A 17,799-nucleotide genomic window follows, 5' to 3' on the forward strand; every position below is an offset into this window, starting at 1 on the left:
GCGCACAGCCCACACCGGCGTGCCTCCATGACATTGGGCGCCCGGGGCGCGGGGAGATGCTGATCCGGAAGAGGCAATGGCTGCAGTGCCGCGCGCGCGGCCGCTCCCGGCCCGCGGTCCGGCCTGGGCTGCTCTGTCAGAGTTTCTGATCTAGCGCGACCCGGGCCCGGAGCTTGTAGCAGCAGCAGCAGCAGCAGCAGCAGCAGCAGCAGCAGCAGCAGCGCGGCGGCGCCGGCGCCGGCATCGTCCTAACTTGCACGCGCGGAGTGACCCCCAGACATTTCACTAAAATGAGCGTGCTTAGCAGGAAGAGATGTGTTCCTTACACTAGAAATTACCCCGTCACATGTAGTGGTGTAAGTAAATGATTAATTTCTGTTATGGCCGGGTTGCAAGCTACCTGGAAACGCGCCGCTTCGCCCTCCTGTGCCCTCCCGGCCCTATCTGCTTCCCTTCTGACATTCCCTCCGCTCCCCTTCTCCCCTTCGGTATAGCTTTGGCTGTTGGGGTCTCGGGGGGCGTGGGACTAACCTTTTCCAGGCTTTTCTAGGGAAAGGCGGATGACTTGATTGCCTTGGCGTGTCGTGGCCTTCTCCTCTCCCCATTTTTAAAATAAATTATTTTTATTTCGTGTGTGTGTGCAGAGCAGCGTGTCAGGAAAAAAGGTCCAGAGTGGTGGAAATGTTTCTGTTAAAAACCAATGGAATTTGGATGTTTTGCTCGCCGTTCCGGACATGTTTCTTTCAACCCAACTCCATTGCAGTCTGTGCATCAGAGTTCTGGCAAACTATGGGAGAGATGCTTAGCGTTGTTTGTTGATGTCTGAGAAGGCTTTTTCATGTGTTTAGGTTTGCATTTTTTGTTAATACGATCATTCAAGATCCCTTTGAGTCTTGCTGCCCATTGGATCTGCAGGAGGGATTCATCTCCCCACCTTTCCCAATATTACAATGTCAGCAACCCACTGGCAGCCTCTTTTAATTCCAAGGCCACCCTCTCTGGTCTTCTCTTCCCGATTCTCCCTTCCTATCCATCCTCCTCAATTTTTACCTTCATTTTCAGGATATTCCTCCCTTTTGCATTTTGTAAGATGCAGGATGTGGGATATTGGTTGCTAGGAGACAAGCCAGGCTCCCAGGGAGATTCTGTCGTTTCCTTGACAACCAGACTAGGGCAGCTACAGATGAACAAGCCTCCTATCAGCTGTGGGAGGGAAAGGGGGGCTTTTCTGCAAAGAGTGTGTGTAGGGGTGTGGGGGTGGGACTGGGAGCCGCTGAGGGTTGTAGCTAATCTGAGCACACCTTGCCTTTTGGCCTGGCCTGGCCTGAGTACAAAGATCTAGGAGAACAGTGGATAGGAGGCTGTTTGTGGAGAGAGGGACAGGGATCATGGGACAGGGTGGGGAGGGAGTATCTATGTGATTCTGGGATCACTGAAGGAGAGGAATGAATTGGGGGTTGTGATACCCAGGGCTGGATGGCAAGGAAGCCATAGTTTATGGTGGTTAGTCTAGAGGCTCGGAAAGAATGAGGATGTGGAAAAGTCTAGAGTCATTGAAGGAGAGTGCCAGGGAAACGGAAATTGAGAAGCTCATTGAATGGGTTGTATCATCATACATCAGCAATGGTACAGTAAAGTAGCAATATTCTAGAGCAAAAAAATTACATTACTGGTGGCTTTGGCATGCTGTCTCCAGTGCAGGATCCGCCTTTAAGACGGGCCTGATTCGACTAAGAGTTTTGTCTGCTGGCTTAATTGGGCCAGTCTGTATCTTAAAAAGAGATAGAATTACATATATAGATATGTAATCTAGCATTATATAATACCAGATTACATAAGAAGACAAATACCTCCTTTCTGCCCAGACTCTCTTGGCACGAATTCACCACGATTTGGGAAACTTTCTTCCAAAGCCCTCATACCCATTTTCCAGAAGGGCAGACTGATGCCTAGAGAAGTGAAGTGATTTGCCCTTTCCTAGGTATGAAGTTTCCTAGAAATGAAGTCCCGCAGTCAGGACAGGGGTGGAGTGGGTGAGAATGGTAAAAATAAGGAGGAGGTCCAAGGACAAGCAGGGGAAGGCTGCAGAGCAGCTGAAGAAGGGATGAGGAGAGGCTGTCCAGCCTGAGTAGCACCCAGCAGGTCTGCTGTCTAAACTCACAACAGTGTTCCTCTCCTACTTGTTGGTTGGCTGTCCCCTACTTAACCCTCGAGGTGCATGAGGTGTGCAGGGGTATTTTAATCATAAACTCTCTGATTTTGAACTTGCATTGCTCTGCTGGTGTTCTGGCATCCTCCTCGCCTTCCAGATGCTCCTGAATTGAAGAATTGATGCCCCTCTTCCATGCCTCCCCATCCCCCCTTCTGCTTACACACCCACATGCCATTAGAACCTAAATTTGAGAAGGAAGTTCTATGGGCTAGTGGGTTTTAGTCTCCTACAGCTAATCGTATTTGTATTTGGGATTCGGTCAGTTTTGTTCTTCAATTTATAGAACAGAAACTACAGCCCGGATGATTCCTTCCCAGTTGTCTGACTTGAGACCAGGAACCATCAAAGTGGGGTTCCTGGTCCTCAGCTCAGGAGAGAGCAGGGTGGAGGCAAGGTGGTGGTTAGAATAACGGCTGCACCTGAGGAGGGTGAGGTGGGTAGAGGAGGCAGGAGGAATCCTGCTCTGGAGAGCGGGGAGGGACTGCATGGAGACCCCTTGTTGTTTAGAGTCCAGTTCCTGTAAAATTCCAAGAAGGAGGGGGTGCTTGTCTCATTGAAAAGTCCTTGCTGCACTTTTTGCTTAGGTTGCTGAGATGGATCTACTCGCGCAAATCCCAGTTGCCATCGTTACTTGGATATTTCAGTTCTGCATTCCTGCAGGCTGGCATCCAGTTACAGCCCGGCAGGAATGGAGCTGCTTTGTTGCTGCTGGTGGCCTTGCTCTCTTGCTGGATGGCTCAGCAGTGAGGGCACCTGGACTGCCTCCAGGACTCTTATGAGCTCAGCCTTCCTTGGCCTAGGAAGGAGTCCAGTGTGCTCCAGCCCCTGGCTGACTTCGTGCACCCAGGGACTGTGAGCAGGAGCAGGCCAGTGACCTAGGTGAAACTGAGTTTCCTAATAATGCCTGCCTTGCCCAACCCCATCCCCCTCCCCTCTCCCCTTTCAGGAGAGTAGATGCCACTGGGTGACTGCCACCCAAAGCCCCCTAAGCCCTCAAGCTGAGGGGCCCTTCCTAGTGACAGCTTTTAAACACTGATATGACACTTCGACTACCAAAGGGCATTCTGTTTGTTAATTTGAGCCATCCCTCTCTGTGGGTGGATAAGCCCTCCCTCTGTGCCCAACACAGAAGGAAACCGAGGCAAGCATTTGCTTGGACATTCCGGTCCAAGTCTCTGGTCCTCTGCGTCTCCCAGCAGTCCCATCACCCATGCAGCCAACTGAGCGAGCACCCTTCCAGGAGCGCCAGCTGTCTGGGGGCTTCCAGCCTGAGAGCCCTCCTCCCTAGGAATGGGGAGTGTGGAAGGGGGCGTATCTCCCTCTCTCTGAGGCTGCCTACAGGTGCTTACAGGGCACACCTGAGTACGGGTGGCCAGGCCCCCTGACCATGGAGTATATAGTCACAGGCCCATGTTTATCCCCTCTGCCATCTCAAAACTGAGCCTGCAGCCGCGCGAGCCATCCAGGCAACATGACAGGCCCAGAGGAGGGGAGGGGAGGCCCACGGGCTGCCCAGGTGCATCCAGGAGCCTCTCCAACCCAGAGGGACTGGGAAGAAAATCTCTGGCATCTCCCTGAAAGAGGCTGAGGACTAGCGTTGAAGGGGAGCCACAGACAAGCCAGGGTTTGAAAATCTACCACCAGGGAGGGAGACAGGCAAAAGTGGAGGCCAGGAGAGCTGCCACCCAGCTTTGACAAGTCCATTAAATTTTAAAGTGGCCCTACCCTCAGGCATGCTGGGAAGGGGTGGGGACCTGGCCCGGACTCTGCTTCTCTCAGCTGTTTGTTGTTCTGCTGCCTAGAGGAGGAGAGCGGATGATGAGTGCGCTTCCCAGGCGGACTCTCCTCTTCCTGGGAGAGTGGGGACAGGCCCGAGGCAGGTTCTGCCTAGGGTTCTCTCACAGGCCTCCCCCAGCCAGGAGCCCAGCGGGAGGATGGTGGCAACAGGAGGCAGACCAGTGGTTCATGTGGTGGAACCACTCCTCTCGGCCTGAATGGGCCCCCCGTTTCTTAGGCCCCACAGAACTATTGCCCAGATGGCTGCCTGCTCCTTTCTCTCCCTCTCTGCTCAAATGCTGGCAGAGGGGCCGGTCCCGGCTGAGGAGAGCCGCTGGCCCTGGCCCTCAGGGGGCTGGTGTGTGGAGCCACCTTGACCACTATGCTCCTGTTCCTCAGGTCCCAATTAATGGATTCTGACATGGATTATGAAAGGCCAAACGTAGAGACCATCAAGTGCGTTGTGGTGGGAGACAACGCGGTGGGCAAGACCAGGCTCATCTGTGCCCGGGCCTGCAATGCCACGCTCACCCAGTACCAGCTGCTTGCCACCCATGTGCCCACGGTTTGGGCCATCGACCAGTATCGGGTGTGCCAGGAGGTAAGGCTGCAAGGCCACTTGGCTGGGGGTCCCACCCTGCGTATCTGGGCTTCTTCCCAAACCATGGCTCAGTGTCTCCAAACTCGGCCGGGCCTGTGCTCAGCTCACGGAGGCCCCTGGGGATGGGGTGGAGGCAGCTGAAGAAGAAGGAGCCCCTGGAGAAAGGTCTGAGGTGAGCCCACCCCAGCGAAGGGATCCTTAACCATCTGGGGTTTGCGTGGCCAGGCTGGTGCCTAAGACCCAAGCTTTGCCTGGGACGCAGCATCTTGTATAATCACAGCCCCCAGTAATGGGGAGCACTGAGGGGAGGGAGGCATTGGAGAGCTGAGGGCAGAGAGGAAGAGAGAAGCTGTCGGCCAAGACCAAAATCAGAGGCTTGTTATTTGCGGGTAAAGCTGGGAACGGGGCAGGCCCCTGAGCTCCCTTCCACACCATGACAGTCGGCCCTCTTAGAGTCCCTTCCCGGCTGGCCAGCTTAGAGGCTGCTCTTGCCATTGAGTCTGCAGAGGTGGCCCTGGATATAGTGCTGGGCAGGACACACAGACAGAGGTATTAGCTCTGTCCCTCCACCCCCATGCTATCTGGGACCCTCAGGTTTGAGTTGGCACCAGCCTGAGCTGATTGTGGGCGCCCCTAGAACTATTGCCCTCGATTCCGACTCCTCTCCCCTGGCCCACCCCACAGGTGCTGGAACGCTCCAGAGATGTGGTAGATGATGTCAGCGTCTCCCTCCGCCTCTGGGACACCTTTGGAGACCACCACAAAGACCGCCGCTTTGCTTATGGGAGGTAGGTAAGGCCTCTGGTTGCCTGCAGGAAGCCAAGTGGGTAGGTTTTCTCTGCTTTCCCAAGGAGGGAGCAACACTGTGAAATTTAACCTGGGAGGAGGGAGCAGAGAAAACATCATGGCAAACCCTCATAGGGGAGGCAGTCCGGGGTGGTGGAAGGAGCTGGGTTTGGAGTCAGGAGGCCAGGTTAGACTCTGAGCCCTGCTACCTATCAGCTCTGTGACTATGAGCAATTAGGGGAACTGTTCTAAATGATTTTCTCAGCCATGGTTTGTGAAATGGTAATTTCTAAACTGTAAGATAGCTGTGAGGTCAAAACGAGGGTTTTTGAAAGCTCTAAAATGCTAAATTAGAAGTGCTGTCATCATGCATTCTGTGTAAAGTCATGTGAGCAGACACATGACAGATGTGGGACTGTAGCATAGCGGTGGGGTGGATATGTGTGTTCTCCCTTTTCCCAGGAGCAGGTAACCTACCACTAGCTTTCTCTGCCCATAACCTCACTCTGCCGCCCCCAGATCCGATGTGGTGGTTCTGTGCTTCTCCATTGCCAACCCCAATTCCCTCCACCATGTCAAGACCATGTGGTACCCAGAAATCAAGCACTTCTGCCCCCGAGCACCTGTCATCTTGGTGGGCTGCCAGCTGGACCTGCGCTATGCTGACCTGGAGGCCGTCAATAGGGCCAGGCGACCCTTGGCTAGGTGAGGGGTGTGGACGCCCAGGGAGGGGGAGGAGGAAGACAGAGGGAGGAGGTGCATCTCCATGGCTCCCTGTTCAGCTCTGATGGAATCCACTCAGCCTCACACCTTACCCTCCGTTTGAAGCAAGCCATATAGGGGGCCAGAAAGAGTTCCCATTCATTTATTCATTCATTCATCCATCCATTCATTTATTCATTCATCTCTTATACCTTGTGTGGGTAATACTGGGCTAAGCACTATGGGAGAGACGGTGAAAAAGAGGTAGTCTTTGCATGAAAAGGGCTTATGATCATGCTGAGAGATGAACTCGATGTTTGAACATGTTAAAAACCAATGTGGAACATTGCATGCTCATTGCCAGAAGTTTCTGGCAGCGGGTGGGACGGGGGCTCTGGCAGAAATACGGAAGTCTTTCTGCAAGAAGAGGGGATTGGAAGGGGACTTGAAGGACTAGTAAGATTTGACTAGACAGTGGAAGAAAGGGCAGGAGTGGGGCAGAGACAGATCTTGAGCAGAGAATCTCCAGCCCCCTGGAGAACAGGCAGGCTCTGGAGAGCTGCCTCTCCCTGCCCTGCCCCTCCTCTCTTCTCCCACCAACATGTTTAGTTTTCCTTCTTGAACCTCCCAGGCCCATCAAGCCCAATGAGATCCTTCCCCCAGAGAAGGGTCGGGAGGTAGCCAAGGAGCTGGGCATCCCCTACTACGAGACCAGCGTGGTGGCCCAGTTCGGCATCAAGGACGTCTTTGACAACGCCATCCGCGCCGCACTCATCTCCCGCCGGCACCTGCAGTTCTGGAAATCCCACCTCCGCAATGTGCAGCGGCCTCTGCTGCAGGCGCCCTTCTTGCCTCCCAAGCCGCCTCCCCCCATCATCGTGGTGCCAGATCCCCCCTCCAGCAGCGAGGAGTGCCCCGCCCACCTCCTGGAGGACCCGCTGTGCGCGGATGTCATACTGGTGCTGCAGGAGCGGGTGCGCATCTTTGCCCACAAGATCTACCTCTCCACCTCCTCCTCCAAGTTCTACGACCTGTTCCTCATGGACCTGAGTGAGGGGGAGCTGGGGGGCCCCTCGGGGCCAGGGGGCCCCCGCCCAGAGGACCACCGGGGTCACCCTGATCACCACTACCACCATCACCACCACCACCACCATGGCCGGGACTTCTTGCTTCGGGCGGCCAGCTTTGACGTATGCGAGAGCGTGGAGGAGGGCGGGGGCTCGGGTCCTGCTGGGCTCCGCGCCTCAACCAGCGATGGGATCTTGCGGGGCAACGGAACAGGGTATCTGCCAGGGAGGGGTCGAGTACTGTCTTCCTGGAGCCGAGCTTTTGTGAGCATCCAGGAAGAGATGGCTGAAGATCCTCTGACCTACAAATCCCGGCTGATGGTGGTGGTAAAAATGGACAACTCCATCCAGCCGGGGCCCTTCCGGGCTGTTCTCAAGTACCTGTACACCGGGGAGCTGGATGAGAACGAGCGGGACCTCATGCACATCGCCCACATTGCTGAACTGCTTGAGGTCTTTGATTTGCGCATGATGGTGGCCAACATTCTCAACAATGAGGCCTTCATGAACCAAGAGATCACTAAGGCCTTCCATGTCCGTCGGACCAACCGGGTTAAGGAGTGCTTGGCAAAGGGCACCTTCTCAGGTACGGATTGTGCTTAGGAACTGACTGCCAGAAGGCAGGGAAGTTCCCTCCAGTTTGCCTTCTCAAGAGTCCAGGTTGGTCTGATTAGCATTCTGAGTCATTCATCTCAGCTGCTGATGTCCTGGAGATGTGGTGGCTCTGCTCCTGAAGCCTAGTCCCCCAAGCCTGAGACCTTGCTCACGTAGCTCTCCACAGCTGTGGCTTCGGAAGGAAGTGGGTTGTCTGGGCACGGTGGCAGTCTTTGGGGTTGGTTGTCCCACATTCCTTCACCACATCCTCACGTGATGCCTCTTCTCCTCCTGGACAGATGTGACTTTCATCCTGGATGATGGCACCATCAGCGCCCATAAGCCCCTGTTGATTTCCAGCTGTGACTGGATGGCTGCCATGTTTGGGGGGCCATTTGTGGAGAGTTCCACCAGGGAGGTAAGGCCAGGATGGGACTGGGTGGGAGGGAGAGCCAGACCTACACACTTCGCACCTGAGGCAGCTGCTATTTATTGGTACTTTCTTCGGCACCGACTGTGTGCTTGCTAACCGCTGAGTGACCAACTCCAGAGACGTTTATGATGAGATGGTTCCCATAGCCAAGGATTTTACGATATATTAGGGAGTTATAGTAACATCTTCATTCTATGGTTTAGAAGGCACTTTTGATACATTATCTCCTGTATCACCTCACACATATGGCATAGTGTTCCCACTTTATAGGGAAAGTGAGGCCCTTGAGGAGTTCAGCGTCTGGTACAAAGTTACGTAAGTAGAAAGGAGAGGTTCGGACTTCGAGACTTCCAATTCCTTGGCTCTATACATTGTATTTTGCTTTCTCCCTAACACATGTGAACCAACTGGAAAAAGTTCTGTGTGTCCTAAAATCCATTATTTTTTTTTAAGGGTTATTTTTTTATTTTTGAGAGAGAAGAGGGAGAGAGCACGCGTGTGAGAGAGCAGGGGAGGGGCAGAGAGAGAGGGGGACAGAGAAACTGAAGCAGGCTCCTTCTTGACAGCAGAGAGCCCATGTGGGCCTCGAACTCACAAACGGTGAGATCATGACCTGAGCCAAAGTTGGACGCATAACCGACTCAGCCACCCAGGCGCCCCTTCTCTATTTTCTTTAAGCTCCTGTACCGTTAATTGTCCATCACTCAGCCTCGCAGTTAACAAGGTAAAAGTTTGTGCAACCGCACGAGGTTCGGAGTATCCACACAGTTTTCTCGCCTGGTCTGGGATTTCTTTCAAGTGTGGGGACCGGGTCTTGCACTTGCACCAAATCGTCCCCACCCCACCCCACCCCCCATCCACACTGGTCCCTCAGTAGAGCTGACCAAACACTTGAGCGAAAGACTGCACTAGGACTAACACAGCATAGCGTCCTGTGACACAGAATAGGAATTTCTTAACATTTCTGGGAAGGAAGCCCTTCCGGAAGGCTAAGTAGAGGGATTGAGATGTGAGTTGGTCTCTGAACCTTGAAGCGTGAGTGGGATTGGCTTCTGTGAGTGTGAGACCAGGCGCTCCCCGGAGCCCCAGGGGCGGCCAGCCCTGCGCACTTCTGGGTACCATAGAAGCAGCTTCAAAGCTCCAGACGATTCGCACGCCGCCTGGGGAGACTTGTGCCTGATGAGAAAGCAGTTTTTGTTGCAGCACTGCTCTGAAGAGATCCCAGAGGCCCAAAGCAGCCTCTTCAGGCAGCCAGAGAGAAGCCGATCCCTCTCGCACTGCCCTCTGCAAGGCCAGGAGGGGCTGGGGTGTGGGTTCAGGTGAAAGGAAGGATTCCTTCAAACACCTTCCAAGCCAGCATGGCTTTGGAAGCATGCCAGTGAGAATCTAGGTCCCATTAAAAGCTTTCAGAGCCCTGCTCACTGGTGCTGTCAGCACATGGGCTCCATGCAAGGTTTTGCTCTGGGATGTAGGCCTTTGAGGGCTTCCCGAGTCGGCACAGGGGCAGCGGCGTGATGGCTGGCCAGCCTGGGGGAGCCCGGCCCGTGTGGGCCAGGGCCTTTTGAGTTTCTCAGACCTGAGTTCCTCCTTCCCAAAAGCTGGACCTCACTGAGGCCCTCTGTCTTCCTTCCCCCTGCAGGTGGTGTTTCCTTACACGAGCAAGAGCTGCATGAGGGCAGTGCTGGAATACCTCTACACGGGCATGTTCACCTCCAGTCCCGACCTGGACGACATGAAGCTCATCATCTTGGCCAACCGCCTCTGCCTGCCACACTTGGTTGCCCTCACAGGTACGCGAGGATCTCCCTGGGGGAGAAGCCAGGGAAACCCCCAGAAGTCATTATTTCTTCTCTCGCCTGTCTCCTCCCAAGGGACAGGCTGCTAGCACCCAGGGAAAGTGTTTACACCCAGTGAAATATGTCGATGCGTCTTGGGGTTTGGAGAGGACACCGATGTAAAGAAGTGAGAGAGACGTGCTTGGTGGTGTCACATTGTAGGCTCTCCGCGAAGGGTTTTGGGCCCAACCGTCTTGTCTCCGGCAGATGACAGTGCCTGGTGTTCTCCCAGCTGGGTCTCACTCTGGCAAGCTCAAGTCAAGAGGAATAGAAAGCAGTTCCTCACTCCCCATCCCTTCTTGGGTCCTTCTCCTCCTCCTCTGCCTTCTTTCTTTTCTCTTCTCTTCCTTCTTCTCTTCCTCCTCCTTCTCTTCCACCTTCGCTTTCTGGTTCTTCTTCCAGAAACAGACAATAAACATTGACCTGCCTAGTTCCTTGAAAGACCATGAGAGCTCAGCTTTTAGAAAAGGCCAAATGCAGAGGTCCTCGGGGTGGAGCAGGGCCTGAGGCAACAGGGACACTGAGCAGCAGCAGGCTGTTGGGGGCTAAGGGGCTGCAGGACAGGAATGGTCCAGATGAAGGGGGTCTGGGGCCAGTGATGCAAGCAGGCAGAAGGCTCCCGTTGAGGTTGGAATTGGCATTTGTGCTGTGTTGGTGTTGGTGTTGGTGCCTGTGCTGGTGTTGATATCGGGGTTCATGTTCTTGGGCAGGTCAGGGGGCAGAGAGCAGGGCCTAAGATATTGAGCTGAGACTAAGGGAAGGACCTAACATTAGAGCTGCTGGGGCACTGTACAGGTGATGAAGACTGGGACTTACAGATGAGGAAAACAGCAAAACCGTGATGAGAAATTAGTTATAAATAAGATGGGGCTTGGTCGTAGGAAGAAGGAAGAAGTCGCCGATTAGAATTGGAATGTTAGGGGCGCCTGGATGGCTCAGTCGGTTAAGCGTCCGACTTCGGCTCAGGTCATGATCTCGCGGTTCGTGAGTTCGAGCCCCACATCGGGCTCTGTGCTGACAGTTCAGAGCCTGGAGCCTGCTTCAGATTCTGTGTCTCCCCCTCTCTCTGCCCCTCCCCTGCTCATGGTCTGTCTCTCTCTGTCTCTCAATGATAAATAAACGTTAAAAAAAAAAAAAAAGAATTGGAATGTTAGTTGGGAGCGTAGTTGGAGACACAGAGGGCTTTAGGGTGGGGAGCAAGAGAGAGGCTTCTAAAGATCACAGCTGAAACAGTAAGTCCACCAGGACTGCCTGTGAAAAGAGGTGTGGTCTTCACAGAGCACAGACAGCTCCCGAACTCTTGGACCGAGTAATTCAACTTTTTTGAAAGACTATCTCCAAAGAAATGACCCAAAGGCAAAATATGTATAAAGATATTTCTGTAAGTTTGCCTTAGCATGGTGGGCAATCAGAAACAAGTGAGCCATCAAAAATATTACACTGCACTGTTACATGGAAAGGCTTGTAGAAAATACCGTTGAATGACTCGTCCTGGGAAATGGCCCATAAACACTACAAAACATACAAGCATGTGTTGTGTACGTACCTTGTCACGGATTAGCAGCAAGTGTTGAGCGTGGTACAGTTGGTGATGCTTTATGTTTCATGAGGTATGCTTTCTATGAAGTTATTAATTCAAGCTTAAAACTTCTTATTGTTCAGTATAACACAAATACATGAACTATATGTTTAGCTTCATGAATTATTATAGACTCAAATGACCCATATCAGGAGCTAGGCCCTTGCCAGCCACAGCAGAAGCCCCCTGCCTGTCCACCCGAGTGCCAGGTCCTTTTCCCTCCTCAGGAGTAACACTTTACCTATTAGTCTTTTGTAGGGTATTTTTTATGGCCTTACTGCCTTACTCTTCATAGTTTTATCTTCTAAGTGTGCACCCTTAAACACTATAGCATGGTCTTATTTTTTATATGCCTTTTAAGTTTCTTCTAATCTAAAGGTTCCTTGTCCATGATTTTTTTCCCCCTTGCAACTTATCTATTGGGAAAAGCCCACTGATGTTCTAGAAAATCTAGATTTCACTGATTGGTCATTGGTTCTAGAGGCTAGATCAGATTCGTATTCAATTTTCTTTTGCTAAAACTACTTCATAGGTTGTTTTTGTTTTGTTTGTTTGTTAAGATTTTATTTTTAAGTAATCTCTACACCCAACGTGGCGTTCGAACTCACAACCCCAAGATCAAGAGTCACATGCTCCACTGACTGAGCCAGCCAGGTGCCCCATTTCTGTTTCTCATCAAGAAGCTTTCTCTCTTTTTGCGATGTTAGCAGCCACTGAGTGTCAGTGGGTCCGCTGATTTATTAGGTGGTGTGAAATGGTAATATTCCAATTCAGGCATTCCTTCTTTATCTGTTGGAATCCTTCTAAAAGGAGAGAAGCTTCCCTCCTACTTTTTGTTTACCGAGTAGTATGGTTTCATACAGGAGGGGCAGGTGTATGCTTGACTGTTTCCTCTTCACTGACCAGATTTCAAGATACATATGGTTCCCATCACCTTTGGAGAGTGCCCCGTTAGTTTTTATTTTTAAGGATTACTACCAACTTTTAGATTTGAATGTACTTGATCGGTTTCAAATAATTGCAGTTACTTTATTAACGCTAAAGTACTGCACCGCACCTTTTGCCAGCAGGGATCTCTTCAAGTTGGCATCGGAGTGAGCTTTCTGGTTATGTGGAATGACAAGATGTTCCAGGTTCATTTTGTACATTTCCTGCCCTGGACCTGGAATCAGCCATTTCTCTAAGAAGTCTGCTTCTTGTAGGAAATGGTATTTCCAGACTATAATCTGTGCATGAGGGATGCCCATTACCAATGTATCATTTCGAGCTCTTGTTTCTAGGTTTTTTCCATGGACTGAGCTGGGAAGTATATTTTAAAGATACCTCATGAGTCTATACTGATACAGTTAAACTTCAGGATTAAGAGTGTTTACTTTTTCAATGTAAATGTGTTAACATAAAATGTAAGGTTAGTACACAATTTGTTCTAAAATCTAAATTAATACGAACACTTAGGTTTAATCCATAGTTCTACTTTGTAGTTCTTGGCAAAAGAGAGAACTCTGAGACTTACTGCCGTCTCCCGTCCGTATCAACGGCTGGTTCCACTGGGGGCTTTTACCCTACATATATCAGACTACTGGGTGCGACATACGTAGTTTGAACAATTCTCTTACATGATCCTGACATCCACCTTCACTCCCCATCCCCACTGCACTGGGAAAGTCTTGCTGTAATCCCAATTTCCTCACGGGTGGGAGCAGACTTAAATTGGCTATGGCCTTTCTCGGCCCGTTGGGACTTCCACCTGGCCTCATCTCTCTTTGCCCTGCAGTGGGGTCCCTGCCGGAGGGTATAAATGAGTACATATCCACTCATGTGGTTCTTCGGCTAATTCCTGGCTGTGTGTGTCACAGAGCAGTACACAGTGACCGGGCTGATGGAAGCAACTCAGATGATGGTGGACATTGATGGAGATGTCCTTGTGTTCCTAGAACTGGCTCAGGTATGACGGCTGGGGAAGGGATCTCTCCAACATTCTTGACTCTGGGCTCTGTATGCTCATTGGCAGCGACTGGGGAAGCCTGGGAGGTGGTGGGCAGGAAGGGAGCCCATTTTTAGACTTGGTTCCCTGATTCGGCAGAGCCCGTCTCATCCTTCCTGCCAGAGGATATACTCTGACATGCCGAGAGGAGAGGCTGGCCATGGCGGGAAGGGACTGAGGCATCACGCAACCATAAGGCAGGGGAAGGAAGCCCAGTCTCGCGTGTAGACATGGTTTCAGCCTGCCTTCGGTCATTGAGGACCCTTCCTCTAATATTAGCTGCCCACCTCCTCATCCCCAAACAAACAAGTGAAATCTCCCACTTCGGCCCTCTGAGCGTAGGAATTCTACCACCAGAAGTTAGTTGATGAAGTTGGAGTTGCGGCTCTGAGGCATTTAGACGCAGCTGGGAAGGTCAGCTCTCTAAGCCTGGGTGTCTACACCTTAGTGTAGACTGCTTTGGTCCCTGATGGGAGGAGGGGGGCATCTCTGGGGTGGGATCTAAGGAGGACGGACACGGTAGGAAGGCACCACACACAGCTGTGGATGTCCTGGATGCTAGGGGCAGGACAGAGGTGACGTGATGGTGGTGGTGGTGCCAAAGAGCAAAGTAAATGTTTTCTTACACTTTTGCGTGGGTTTGCCTCTCGGATGGGCCCTTTACAACTGCAGGGCCATTGCCTGTCTACACCAAAGCTGTGGCTCTGAAGACGGCACTAGGTGTCTGTGCAGACCCTGCCCTGGGGTTCCAGCATAGATGCTCTCCTATTTGTCCCCAGTTCCACTGTGCGTACCAGTTGGCCGACTGGTGTCTTCACCACATCTGCACCAATTACAACAACGTGTGCCGCAAGTTCCCGCGAGACATGAAGGCCATGTCCCCAGGTGAGCATCTCCCGCAGGACCTTTGCTCCACCCATCTGCTGAAGGGGCTTCAACCTGGGTCCAGATCTCTGACTCGACCCGAGGGCATCTGACGGCTGCCAAAGATCCTTGGGCTGAACTTGACCTTGCGGGTGGGGAGCAGCCTGCAAAGGTGTATCCAGCCAAGCAGAGGGAAGCCCAGGCAAAGGGCAGGGCAGCTGGGGATGTCGAGCGATTCACTTAACTTCTCTGGGCTTCTATTTCTCACGAGTACAAAGAGGGTGTTGGACTTTTGGTGTTTTTCAGACTTGGGTTTTTTTGTGTGTTTTTTAGTTGTTTTGGTATTTTGGTATTTCAGACTTGATTTTTTTTTTTCCAGAGTTGGTATTTTTCAGACAAGACTCCACAATAAGAAATGCATTTTATGTTGGGAACTGGTATACATATAAAAAACTATACAAATTGTTTTTAAATACTGCTCATGACCCACCACGTTGATTTCACAACTTAGAAAGGGCACAGCTTGGACAACACAGGTCCTGGTATCCTCTGAGGTCCCTGCGGTCCTACCTCTGCTTAATGAATGTCTCAAAGTCCTGGCGCCCGAAAGGAATTGCCCGAGCCCCGGGGAGAGATGTTTTGGCCTCCCCAGGTTCCTGCCAGCCATTTCTTCAGGTCTCCACTGGGCACCCTCCATGCTGTGGTGCCCTCCTCCCTGCTGCCAGGCTGTCCCTGCACCCTCCCGTCCTCCTACCCTTGGTCTCTCCTTTGCACCCTTGTGGCATTTTCTGTGTAGGGCACAGCTCCAGCCACATCACTGCCCTGGTCTAAACCTTGCATGCCCCCTCACGCCTTCCAGGATCAGTCCGAACCCCTCAGCCTAGACTTTCCTTTAAAGGCTGACCCTCTTTGTACTCCTGCAGCCCTCCTTCCCGATGCTTCCCTCAGAACCCAGCTCCACCAACTACCTGTGCCATGCCCAGCACCCTGCTGCCTTCCTCCCTCCTCGTGCTCCGTCCCAGCCTAGTTCATTGCCAGGGCATGTGAAGCCCATCTGGGTGTGCCCTCTGCCTTTAAAGTGCAGCATAGTAGAAGGACCTTTTCCCAACGCTGTCGGCCCCACTGCTGGCATTGACTTTCTTCAGGAAGCCCTGCACCTGCACCGGGGGCTCTGAAGGCAGGGCTGATACCCGGATGGGGGCCGCTGCAAGTCCCCATGGTAGTGTGGGGGCCACCGCGGGCATCCCTTGGACACCCTCCACGCCCCAGCCCTCCTCTCTCCCCTTCTCCTGCCCTCTAACTACGGCCCTACTGTTCTGCTCCAGAAAACCAGGAGTATTTTGAGAAGCACCGGTGGCCACCTGTCTGGTACCTAAAGGAAGAAGATCACTACCAGCGGGCACGGAAGGAACGTGAGAAGGAGGACTATCTCCACCTGAAACGGCAGCCCAAGCGGCGGTGGCTGTTCTGGAACAGTCCGTCCTCACCGTCCTCTTCTGCGGCCTCCTCGTCGTCCCCATCTTCCTCCTCGGCTGTGGTCTGAGACGCTGCCACCCTCTCCCGATCCCGCTGCTGTTCTCCCCACTTGCCTTCGCCCCTCTGCTCTTCTGCATCGTCCCCTCCACCTCCCAGGGACAAGGGGACCCGCGTAACCAGGACCCTAAGGGCAGGGCTGTTCTCACCAGCCAAGATAGCTCAGCAAGAGAGGAGGGGGGCCTTGTGGATCAGGACAGGGACCCCTGCGGGGGTCCCCAGTTCCAAAGCAGGGCAGGAGGCGGACGATTGCTGGGAGATGGGGAGCAGGGAAGGAATGGAGAGCTCTGGCATCTGACTCTGGGTTGGAGAACGCTGGCACCCGAGCGAAACTCTCCCGGCCATGAGGCTATGTGTCTTGGTCTGCGGAGGTGGCCCCCTCCCAGGACGCAGCAGCGCGCAGGGAAGGTCCTGTCTCTCTTGGCCACTTTTTTCCATCAGTGGACCTGAGGGTTGCAGATGTTTTGTGGGCATTTCCACACGGCGCCTACTCAGATCCTCACTGGAGAAGTCAGGGTAGAAATTAAGCCTTCAGCCCAACTCCAGGCTTCCACATCCTGGGGTGCAGCTGCCGAGGCCGCAGGTGGAAGGCTTGCACTCTGCAACCATCCCGCCCTCCCTAGGTGATAGGCGTCTGGGCCTGATAAAGGATGGCAGAGACTGTTTAGAGCTTCAGGCCTCGGAGCCGTGCCTCTTGGTGCAGTGGGAAACTTCTCCCTCCCCCATCCCTCCCCACTCAGATCCTGAGGTGGGAACCAAAGGAAACAGCTGGGACAGGGGGAGAGGAGAACGTGGGTGGTGGGGTCTGGGCGCAGCAACCCCAGGCTCTCCTGGGCTCCTCCTCCTGCCTCTGGTTAGCATGGCTTCTTAGCACGGTGGGGCCAAATTAGCAAAAAAAAAAAAAAACAAACCCCCAAACAACAACAAAATCACCACCAACCAAAACACTTTAGCCTCTCTATTCCCTCAAAGAAAGAAAAATACAAGAAGATCCTGTATATCTTACGCACAGGGGCCTCCATGTTTGATGACATAGAAGTTTAGGTTGTAGAATTGATTCAGTGCCTGTCAGGCAAGGACTTGTCACCGGCTGTGACTGAGGATGCCCTGGCCCTGCAGGCTTGCTCAGAGGACAGCAGAAGTTCTGACTTAACATGCTGGGATTGAGGCTTCAGGGGCAGGGGCGGGGTGGTCTCAGGGCTCAAACGTGGCATTGGACCCCTACTTTGCCCATCTTGAGAGTCAGTTATCCCCCTCGACTTCAGAGAGTGACTTCACAGGATGTGAATGTGTTGGGGGTCAAAGGTCAGGGGAAAGGACACCAACTTGGAGAATAGGAGTCCCTGTAATGAAGGAGCACAGGACATAACCTCACTTAGCGGTGGTTTGGGGTAAAAGGGAAGGAGGGGGCAAAGCAAGGGCAGTCCCAGGAAGAGAGGGACAAGACTGGAGGATTGTGGGGGTTAAGACAGCAGCTTGCAGCTCCATGGGGAAAAGCTGGGCCACAACTGACCTCTCCCTGTTTCGTGATCCTGACCCATATTTCACCCCCCACACCATTTTTAGACTTAAAAGTCAGAGTCCCACTGATGATGGGTGGAACCCTGGGGTGCGCTCCACCAGCAAGACCCTGGCTTTAGGTCTGGGATCAAGCAAACCCAGAAACCGAGGAAAAGTCTGCAACAGCTTTGTGGTGCCAAGACCTAGAGATCTGATGGTAAGTCATCAGGAGAAAGAGCAGGACGTGGCAGGTCTGGAGTGGCCATGACCTCTGTTGTCTGAGCTGCAGACTTCTCCAGAGCCGTGGCTGCCTCCCCTTCTCTAGGCTGGCTG

The 17,799-nt window shown here is 52.9% G+C and overlaps 1 protein-coding gene across 1 annotated transcript; it reads left to right on the forward strand.

Moving 5' to 3' along the window:
* The first annotated feature begins 51 nt into the window (after positions 1-51).
* On the forward strand, positions 52-16,971 carry RHOBTB2 (Rho related BTB domain containing 2). Its single transcript, XM_049631569.1, has 10 exons — positions 52-356; positions 4,388-4,589; positions 5,274-5,377; positions 5,895-6,080; positions 6,709-7,730; positions 8,038-8,156; positions 9,811-9,961; positions 13,442-13,530; positions 14,349-14,454; positions 15,759-16,971. The coding sequence occupies exons 2-10, from the start codon at positions 4,398-4,400 to the stop codon at positions 15,974-15,976; spliced, it is 2,187 nt and encodes a 728-aa protein (XP_049487526.1). The 5' UTR covers positions 52-356; positions 4,388-4,397; the 3' UTR covers positions 15,977-16,971.
* Positions 16,972-17,799: the final 828 nt, after the last annotated feature.

This window comes from Panthera uncia, chromosome B1 (genome assembly GCF_023721935.1).
Source record: "Panthera uncia isolate 11264 chromosome B1, Puncia_PCG_1.0, whole genome shotgun sequence".
Classification (NCBI taxonomy): Eukaryota; Metazoa; Chordata; class Mammalia; order Carnivora; family Felidae; genus Panthera; species Panthera uncia.